The sequence below is a fragment of the Hippocampus comes genome, unplaced genomic scaffold (genome assembly GCF_001891065.2).
Source record: "Hippocampus comes isolate QL1 unplaced genomic scaffold, H_comes_QL1_v1.1 scaffold174, whole genome shotgun sequence".
Lineage (NCBI taxonomy): Eukaryota > Metazoa > Chordata > Actinopteri > Syngnathiformes > Syngnathidae > Hippocampus > Hippocampus comes.
The window spans coordinates 7,625,224-7,636,087 of NW_017805983.1; the positions used below are offsets into that span (position 1 = coordinate 7,625,224).

The window sequence follows — 10,864 nt, forward strand, 5'->3', positions numbered from 1 at the left end:
TCACAAAATTATTTAAAAGAACCCATTCAGAGGCTTATTATACTGACATTTTCTTGAATTCATGTTTAAAAAAAAAAAAAAATATATATATATATATGGCTCGCGCTGAAATACATTTCCAAATATTTTGCTTATATGGCTTCTCTTAGTCAAAAAGGTTCTCGACCCCTGCACTAGTTAGAAGGTACAAAATAAAACTGCACTAAAATGTCACTATTTTTAACTGCGATCATATTGCAGATGCCAGATTTGGCCATAAAAATGCAGAGAATAACCTTAAACTATCTGCAACATTTATGGTTGTGTTTATCAATCCCTATCAGATACTGATAACGAGGAAGGGCAGTACTTGAAAACAAGAGGGTCTGGCTGCAGACCCCCCCTTTCCTGCCCTTCCTCCTCACATCTTAGCAGAACTCAACGTCTCCCGTCAGCCTGAGAATATGTTGAGTAATTTCAAAATAAAATTGCTTTCCATTTCCGGTTTCAGCGTTTAAATAAAAAGCATGTCAAAGTCAGATTTTGTTCAATAAAGTTTAATTAGCTAAAGAAATATCATAAAGTCTACTATACCATAGTTTAAAAATAACCATGTGCCAACAAGAACAATACGGGTCTTCTCTCTTTGCCACTTAAGTGGTTTAACATTTTGGCCATCAGATTATATCGTTTAAAACAACATTAACAGAAAAAAGCAAATGTGCGTTTTTTCAGATGCAGCATTAAACAGATTGCACTGTTTTTTTTTTTGTTTTGTTTTGCAACCTAAAATTGTGAATGAAGGGGCTGATTTGTCACTTTACCGAAAAAGGAAAGCGTTTAAATTCAGCACCGTCTCTTCCAAGTGAAAAAAAAAGTGCTTTCTTTTAAACAGCAATAAAACACAATTGGAAAAGTGCTAAACGTGCAATTCACATTTTAACATACGGTAGTACAGATTTACATTTTATGCGTCCTGAGCTCATCTTCTCCCATGCATCTACGCAAAAAAAAATCAAAAATTACCATGTCCTGACAGCCAGATTTTAGATATAAGCACGTAGCTATCTCAATGCTGATTTACAACAGTAACAGACAGTGCTTATTCATGAGTATTTTGCTGAACGCCCTCAATAAAAGGACAAGCTTTTTCAACTGTTACCCAGACCCAAAACCAAAGAACTTCATATGCTTAGGAGGAAAAAAAAACACTTAAGTTCTGTTAAAATGACCATTTATAATCAACAAAGCAGAGCTTCAGCCCGTGCACATTCGATGCTTAAGTTAACCTGCAAAAGAACACAAAGAAGGTGCAGTGTGAATGAAACTCTCCAAGCACTCCCCGACCACATCAAAGCCACATGCAAGTACTGTAAAGCAGCATTAATTACAGCAACAGGCTTCTACTCCTGGCAACCAATAAATTGGCAGGTGTAGATGAAGCTAACACGTGTTTGTACATACGTAAGGAGGTGCAACACATGCAAGCGCGCACCCACTCTCTCTCTCTCTCACACAATCTCTCACAATCTCTCTCTCTCTCTCTCTCACAATCTCTCTCTCACTCACAATCTCTCTCTCTCTCTCTCTCTCTCTCTCTCTCTCTCTCTCTCTCTCTCTCTCTCTCTCTCTCTCTCTCTCTCTCTCTCTCTCTCTCTCTCTCTCTCTCTCACACAATCTCTCACACTCTCTCTCGCTCTCTCTCTCACACTCTCTCTCTCTCTCACACTCTCTCTCTCTCTCTCTCTCTCTCTCTCTCTCTCTCCCTGAACCGAAGCATTTCAAGACGCCAAGACGCCCCCCAACACTAAAATAGAGGGAAAAAACAGTCCAAAAATGTCATACCTCGATTAACATGACAAAAAAAATGACCATGGTTATTAGTATTATCACAATATTCTGAAAATAAACCAAAAATAAATGAATAAAGGACCCTGACACCAATAGCTTGTACTTCCAAAGTGTGGCCCACTAGGAATATCTGGTCCACAAAACGCGGAACGCTTCAGCGGCTGCAGTATATTCTCAAAACAACATTTAATGTAGCCGCAATGATCAAGAGTGGCAAATGAATACCCCGCTAACTGTGCCAATAAAAATTGAACATTGGTATCCTTTTTTAGGCAGACGCTTCCATACAATTCAGGTTGTGCAGCTAGCTACATTACTGTGGCTGGTCGGTCTACAGCAGGGGTCCCCAACCTTTTTTGCCCCACGGACCGGTTTATGTCAGACAATATTTTCAGGGACCGGCATTTAAGGTGTGGCGGAAATAATACAACGAAATAATATGGTATGAGCTGTATGAAAACTGTGGCGTTTTCGAAATATAATAATAAACACAAGGAGCGTCTAATCTGGCCGCAACAGTCCGATCGCTATGGCAATGTTTAATGCCTTCAAAATACGATAACGCAAATTCAAAGTGCATGAAAATGACGACTCACCACAGCACCGAGCTTGATTTTCTGCAACCAGACGGTCCCATCTCGGGGTAATAGGAGACAATGACACCTCAAGTATGTGGTTTATGTGTGTGGTTTTATGTCCAGTCTACTACATAATTTTGTTTTCGTCGCCGTTGCTGCAGAAACCCCTGCCTCACACAGGTAGGATGTCGGAAATAGCAACAGTGCTATTGTGGCCATCTCAGAGTATTCAGCCATAACTTTAATCCAGTTGTCTCGAACGTACTTTTAAGGCCGCCGTGATTTGTGATCTCCAGCAGTTTTTTTTTTACTCATTTTGCGAGCTTCTGCGTTTTGTTTTGAAGTAATCGGTCACGTGATGGAGAAGCGTAGTTTGACGTGTGTCAAGCGTGACACAGACGGATGTAATGGAGAATCCGGTAGTTTTTCAAAATAAAACATCTTTCGTATTCCAAAATAAATAAAACGGAATTAAGGCAAGTTCTTTCTGTGCGGCCCGGTACCAAATGCCCGGCGGACCGGTACCGGTCCGCGGACCGGCGGTTGGGGACCCCTGGTCTACAGTATCAAGAGAATTGATATACCTGATTTGCATACCTTTGCCCAGATTGATTGATTTTTAATGATGAAAAAGTACGGCTAAAGAAGTCGCTATCAATAATTTTTAGAATCAAATTCATTATCTCATCGACTAATCCAATCATCGGATCACATTTTATTTTGCATTCAAGTGTATTACGACCCCCCGCCCCCATTACTGTTTAATGACCAATTACTAATGTTTATTTGGAATTCTTTCGTGATGAAAAACGGCAACTGAAAAACAATTCTGCAATATAAAAGAAGGACTCATGTATTCACCAACTTTTTGAAACTGATCCAGTTTCTGGTTCAGTCATTGTTTTTCAAAATAAAATCAGATGTTTAAAAATATCTTATTTTGATTAAACCCAAAATATAATCAGTCTGCTTTCATGGAAGACTAAAGAAACCAGAGAATAATTACTGTTGAGAGGCTGACAACAGAGGATTTTGGACAATTTTCGTTCTATTTGGTTGGTTCTAATAAATTTTTCGATTATTAAAATAGTTGGCGATGAATTTGATAATCCGATTACCTGTTGGTTAATCCAGGGGTCCCCAACCGCCGGTCCGCGGACCGGTACCAGTCCGCCGGGCATTTGGTACCGGGCCGCACAGAAAGAACTTGCCTTAATTCCATTTTATTTATTTCGGAATACGAAAGATGTTTTATTTTGAAAAACTACCGGATTCTCCGTTACATCCGTCTGTGTTACGCTTGACACACGTCAAGCCACGCTTCTCCTTCACGTGACCGATTACTTCAAAACAAAACGCGGGGGCTCGCAAAATGAGTAAAAAAAAAGGTTGGGGGCCCCTGGGTTAATCCATTCATTTTGACACCTCTGGTTACAAGTTTTATTTGAATCCAAAAAATATTGTTTCAATAACCTTATATGTTCTTTCACATTAGAAATTGTAAACAGAAGAAACCAAAAATTTGCACGCATGCAAGACCCCACAAAATTTGGGAATTGGTGGGTTATACAGTTAAAACAATGTAAAAGTGTCCACGACAGAGCCAAAAGTACTTGATATACTTGTTTTTTTAATATAAACACTATATTATTAATTAGGTCTGTGTACTTATCGGCAGTGCTTTGAATGGGGATTCAAGTAGGCGTGTAAAAGCGAGCAGGGAATGATCATTTTCACACTCGGATGAGAACCAATCTTGTATGTTGTGTGGGTTGTCACTTGAATAGGGAGCTCAATATGTGTGAAGGTGGTATGTGGGGTATCGCAAGCATCGAGTGGAGGCAAACGGGTTTCTTCAAGCAATATATCCGGAAGTGGATGTGCACGTATTTGAGTAGTTGGTAAGCCAGCTAAATGAGCAAATCTGGATTTTGGGTGCAAGTCCGAGCCCTATTACTGATACAATTAAAGAGCTGACGTTGGAAATTACAAAACCAGACAAAAATTCACATCCCTGACAAGTTTTATTACAATTGCAATGCCATAGCTAAAGTCAGTCTTTAAAAAAAGTAGTAAGGTGGACACAAAAGGCTACAACAAAGCCAAACAGTTAACCCAATATGCATGTTTATAAAATGTGAGAAGCCACAGTAGTCGGAGAAAACACCCACAAATACGGAGAAAACTGCCCACTGGAATGTCAGACCCAAAATTGGAAACCCAAACCTGCTAACAGAGACCAATTTGCTAACCACACCATTCGGACTGGTATTGTAGTTTGAGGTTGTTGTTTTTTTTTTTGTCAGCTCTCCTCCTCCTTGGCATGACAATACACTGAGTTTTCTGAGCTACAGCTGACAGGTTTACGTCAAACACAACCTCGCTGCTACTTGGTGGCCCTCTTGTCACACTGCTGATCCAACTTAATATCTTCCTTCCACACACCAAATGTATAAAACCACCGCAGAAGAGTGCTGCTGCTGCATCATCATTATAGTTTTACTTAAAAAAAAAAAACAAACGCTTCATAGTTCCAAAGTCAGGGATTTTCAAGTAGTTTGCCATGCACTGGAGTGTGCCACTTTTTTGACAGTTTTGTTTGCTGATGGGCCTGGATTTTTTTAAATACGTACAATATGTGCCTTGGCTCAATGAAGGTTGTGAAACACAGCTCTAAATAAATCAAATAATGATGTCAGGCAGATAGTGACTGAGGAGCCTCAGCGTTCTGCATATTTGCTCACATGCTCATCCTGTTTTGGCTTTCGAGCAAACAAGCAGCTACTGGAACCTACATATGCAATTTCTATCATTTAAAGAAAGGTAGACTCCACTGCATCTCAGTTGCTTTTCTCTTCCGACGTTATTGTGATTACAATGTCCAAAAAGCCTTCTGAAAAATGGACTGAATTTCTTCTATATTGAATGTAATGTGCATCAACAATGAAACAAATGTAACCTGATGTCACCAAAGAAAGCAGGGCACACAATTCATTTTAACAAATGTGACAGTCAGGCAACATGTTTCGAGTTTCTATTTCACCTCTGAACATGAACTGGTGTGGCAGGATTGTTTTTCTGGTGCTGAGCCTTGTTACTTGGTCTAGGTGGGAAATAGTGGCTCCATCTGGCCTGAACAAATACACCTGTGCATTTGGAGCCTCATGCATAATGCAAGGAACTTATTGATTGGGGATGGACATGGCACCTCGTAGGCAGTCCACCTCAGATGCCTCTTTCAAACCCACAACACACAGAAGAAAAGTGGAGGGTTGAAATTGAGCGACAAAATGTACACTTCATTTTATCCGCATACAGTCACATTAACAGATCTGTTGAAATATTAACGACACACATTCAATCTCTGTATTGCTGCTTCAGGACCAGACAACCCATTTAGAAAAACTACGTTTAAACTGAAATCTATTTGTGTTTGAAATTGACCCACGAGAAATGTTTCTAGCCAATTACTGCAATTCAGAATGAGAATGTGAGAAGTAAAAGCTGTTGATTATATAAAAGAGGAAACCAGTTGTTCATTCGTCAGATTGTGAAATTTGATTTGGTTTTAGTAAACCCTTGCCTCAGGTCCCTAGGATTAACCTGCAAAAAGATTTTCCTTAAAGTTTCTCCTAAAGTGAAGTCATTGATTACAAAAACTGCAAAGAGGGGAAAAAAAAGTTCTTTTGAGCCTTGCAACTCAGGGGGCTTGGCTCACACGGTGCTTATATGTACAACGTTTTACAAGGGGCATTGTACAGTGCAAATCATACAAACAGACATCGGCAGACTCCCGCCAGCTAGTAGTGTTTAGATCTGGCCCTGGTATTAAGTTACATTTTTTGTACATTTGGGCATATAAACATACAACAAGATAATGGAATTGCTTTGTGAATGAGCCAGCTGTCAAGTACTAAATCAAATTAATGTTGTAGTTTATTGACCTCCAGTTGTTAACATGAACACAACGCGAATCCAAAGCTACAAAGGACCTTGTCTCACCGTTTTGCGAGGAGCTTCTTTGCTCAATCTTGCAGATCTTGCGGCAGAACAAAGACTTCCTAGACTGACCAGGTCAGAAGATCCTCGCCATGCTAATGTAACCTTACACCGGTGAGCAGGAGCCAATATTGCCGCACTGCACAAAACGGGAGCCTTAATGTGAAGCATCCACTAGTCCCAATGGCAAAATGCATTCATTTCACCTCTCTACGGAAACGAAATGATGTTTACGTGCAGGCGTAACTTCAACGCCCAATGAGTTCACATCTGACAGAAAAATACAAAAGGCTGAGCTGATTCAAATGCATAATTGCGCAAAGGTGGAAGTGAAAGCTCGAGTAGCAATAACTGTGTGCGCCATGTTGAACATGAAGGAATAACACATTTAAATTAGTCATGCATCACACTTTTTTATGCCTTCACTTCACTGACATGTATTTCATGAGGCAGCCCAATAAGTATTGATAGTTACCAAATTGCAGTTCAACAAAACATAAGATCAGGCACAGCGCGACCGTCATCCAACCCCTAACTCGACTGTGCCTTTGCACAAACTTTTAGCTTTGAGTTACCAGTTTTACAGTCACCGAAATCAGCTGATACAAATGTCAAGTTAACCTCAAATTACATCGTTTTGAATAGGCACAGCAAAGCAATCCCTTGGAACATCAAAACAATAACTCCGGAAAATTGCTTGAAATGACTAGCCACCACATCAAACGTCGTCAGCGACTAACCTCTGCTGGCCATTCGGCAACAGTGTCTACACTGTCAAACTAAAATTCCACAACTGCCATTTCTTTGGCGAAATATCTCCAACTTGTTACCATTTTTTGGCCCACCAACTTGACTTAAGAGGAAGGACAGTTAAGAGGAAGGATAGTTAAATACAGCCAGATAAAGCTGTGGATGTAATTATACTTGGAGAGACAAACAAATAATTCCATATCAGATCAGTTTAAACAAAATGAGCCTCGAGAGAACTTCCTGCCATACAGCAGCCTTTAACATGTTTCACTACTGCAAACATGGACTTTAAACTAACTAACATTTAGATAACTTCCAAATAATGAACGTGGATATTTTTGTATCATAATCTGGATGCCAGATAGGTAATGAAGTGCAACTTGAGCAGAGACTCCAGCTCCCCTCTAGAACCCTTTACATATGGTTCATTTGGATAGTGAATAAAATATTGATAGCAATCAAAACATGAAAACAATTCTGTATGTGGATCAAGTGAATCAGATGGGCCGTGACCTTTGCAACAAAACTGTTTGTCATTGATTGAGCTGCATCAACAGCTGCTGTAAACTGCATACAAATACTTTGACAAAGGGAAGAATAGGACATGGACATTTGTTTTAATAGTCCCCAGTGTGATTGTCAATTAGGCTTTACAGCATGGGTCACCCACGCAGTGTCCGCGGGCACCAGGTAGGCCTCAAGGGCCATATGAGTAGCCCGCAGGCCTTTTCAAAAACTAGCTCACAAGTGAGAAGACATTGTGACTTTCTAGGAATGGTGTGCAAGTGTTCATTTGATAATGTTAACCGACAGCAATTTATTGTTAAAAAAATGCATATTTCTAATTTCTCATTATTGTAAGAAATAATAAACATACAATAGGAAGACATAATTAAAGATCATTTGAGCGAAATTGTCTTTTCAAAAATGTGTATCAAACTGGTATCCCTCTGGACTGATCTTTAGCAATGGAGTACTGTTCAGTTTCAAAAAAGTTGATGACCCTTGCTTTACAACAAGTGATCAATGTTTACATCAGACCCTTTATTCAGGGATGGTCTGACTTGCATGAACAAAAAAACGTTGTTCTGCAACACAAGTGGTAACGTGCAAAACTTTCCCAAATAATGAACAAACCTTTTTTTCCTAAGTCCCAAATGTATCAGTTGAAAATAAACTATTCCGAATAAAAGAATATATATTGTATCTGTGCTATCCTGGAAGATCAGAATTTAACATTCAAACATATTCCTACAGTATGCGATTTAATTCTGTTGGGCTTTGATGCATTAACCCGAGTCTCATATTTCATAATTTCTACTTAATTACATACTATGCTACAGAGGAAAATACGATCCACTCACAAGGAACAGTTGTCGTTTCGTATTCGTATACTGCTAGCAAAGTGTGAGGTCCAAAAAAACCCAAAGAGTAAAATACAATCCACTCAAAGGAACAACTGTCGTTTTGTATATTATATGCTGCTAGCAAAATGTGAGGTCTAAAAAAATTAAAAACAATACGGGTCACGCAAACGATGGAAGGATGAGATTAACACACCCCACCCCGTACCACCCTCCCGCCCCCCGGGGTTGCATTTGCACCGCATTCTGCACAGATAACGACCGGCATACATTACACACAGCAGACATGAGCTCAAATGCAAGTCCAGGATCTTCACACCCACCTGAAGAACAGGAGATGAGGAAAACGGCGAGGGCCAGTTTGGTGGCGTCTCCCATTTTCCATCCGAATCGGATTCCAAGATAAGAAAAAGTAAAAAAAAATTAGAAGAAAAAAAGAAAAGTAAAAAAACAATCCTCACGGCGGCAGAATCAGAAGAAGCACATGTTCAAAACGAGATAAATCCAAAGCTATCTCGGGTAATGCAAAGAGGGGGAGGGGGGTACTTGCTTGGTATTTCCACGTTTACAGATGAGCAAAGGAGGGCAATTTCGTCTTGGCATTCAAGCCAACGCTAGCATACGTTTGGCATGCTGCAGCATCGTTACGAACAACCGTGGCTTTGTTGGAACGATTGTTTTGTCAGAGGAGCGGAAGAGTGAAGCAAGCCACAACCGGACAGAGGCAATATCCATCGGACTGGAAATCAAGCGCACTCCGTCCTCCAATCAAACTTGTCCTCGCAGGGCTGCCTAGCATTGCATTAAAACGTCAAATTGGCAATCATTTCCCAACAGTCGAGCACGACAGTGTGGTGCCTGGTGTCGATTTTCTGTCCAACTCCACGCACAAGTCCAAATATTACCCAATAGTCCGACAAGGCAGCGAGGCCAGAGCTGAGGATCGGTTCGCCGCTCCACAAGCAAAACCAGCACCAATAGCGAGTCGCTCTTCGTTTCAACCTCTTCAACAGACGTCCTCTTTGAAATATGGTCGACAAGATATGATCATTTGACGAGGGCAACCGGCGGAAGCCCCGTTAATCTGCGTCAGTAATGTGGCTTTCGAATTTAGGACGCGTAGCTTTCCCGACCCCAAAATCCTCCTCCACCGCCGCCTCTCAGCTTCTGCCCCGGACAATTCAAGATGGCGAAGGGAGCCGCAACGAGACATGGATTGGTAGATTTCCGCAATGGCATTTCAAAATAATAGTATTCACAAAATTTGATTGTCGGTCAGATTTCGAAACAATCGCGCATGTTTTCAATATCTTAATGATCTAAACACATTGCCCACATTGTACGTATTTATTCTTGTGAGTATTTTCTTGTAAAAAATTAAATCAAAGATATCATATCCGGCAGATACTGTGGTCATTCCTGTGAACTTTATTCAACTGCTTTACGAGCGACCGGGGATTATTTTGTTGGAGAAATTTGCCAGTTTTGTTCATTGCGTTTGCCATCGTCACACAGACTTGTAGTTTATTCATTCATTCATTAATTTTCCGAACCGCTTTATCCTCACTAGGGTCGCGGGGGCTGCTGCAGCCGATCTCAGCTGTCTTCGGGCAGTAGGCTGGGGACACCTGAATCGGTTGACAGCCAATCGCAGGGCACACAGAGACGAACAACCATCCACGTCCACGCTCACACTTTGGGACAATTTTAGAGTGTTCAATCAGCCTGCCATGCATGTTTTTGGAACGTGGGAGGAAACCGCAGTACCCGGAGAAAACCTACCCAGGCCCGAGGTGTAGTTTAAAACCAACTAAATCAAACTATTTAAACATATCTGTAGTTTTATCGGTCCTCGAGTTATGCTAATTCACACAATCTACAATTCTCAATTCAAAGGTGTCCAAAGTTAACTTCTAATTGAGTCCTGCAATCACCTTCAAGTCATCCTTGGTGTTCTGTAACGCACTGAGAGAGGCCATGAATTGGCAATCACAGCTAATTATATCATACAGTTCTGAGGGTTTGTGAATTTGACTTGATTTTACAATGGATGAATGTAAGGTTTTGTCTCTTTTGTGTTCTTTAATCGTGTTTCAATGCTTAATTTTTCACAGATTGCATTGTACATGTTACAATGGAGGCTGGTTAGCGCGTCAAAGTACAAAGGTGCAGGGTTCGAATCCGGCTCCGGCCTTCTTGTGTGGGGTTTGCATTTTGTATGTTCACCCCGTGCCTGTGTGAGTTTTCTCCGGGTTCTCCGGTTTCATCCCACATTCCAAATACATGCGTGGCAGGTTAATGGAACACTCTAAATTGTCCCTAGGTGTGAGTATGAGTGCGGAT

The 10,864-nt window shown here is 40.7% G+C and overlaps 1 protein-coding gene across 2 annotated transcripts in view; it reads right to left on the minus strand.

The window, feature by feature from the left end:
* Positions 1 to 9,722, minus strand: part of LOC109528490 (activin receptor type-2A) — a 41,140-nt gene extending 31,418 nt beyond the window's left edge. For both annotated transcript variants that reach the window (XM_019891174.1, XM_019891172.1), the window contains exon 1: positions 8,845 to 9,722. In XM_019891174.1, the coding sequence (XP_019746733.1) occupies positions 8,845 to 8,899 (55 nt within the window). In that variant the 5' untranslated portion in view covers positions 8,900 to 9,722. The remainder of the gene's footprint in view (positions 1 to 8,844) is intronic.
* Positions 9,723 to 10,864: the final 1,142 nt, after the last annotated feature.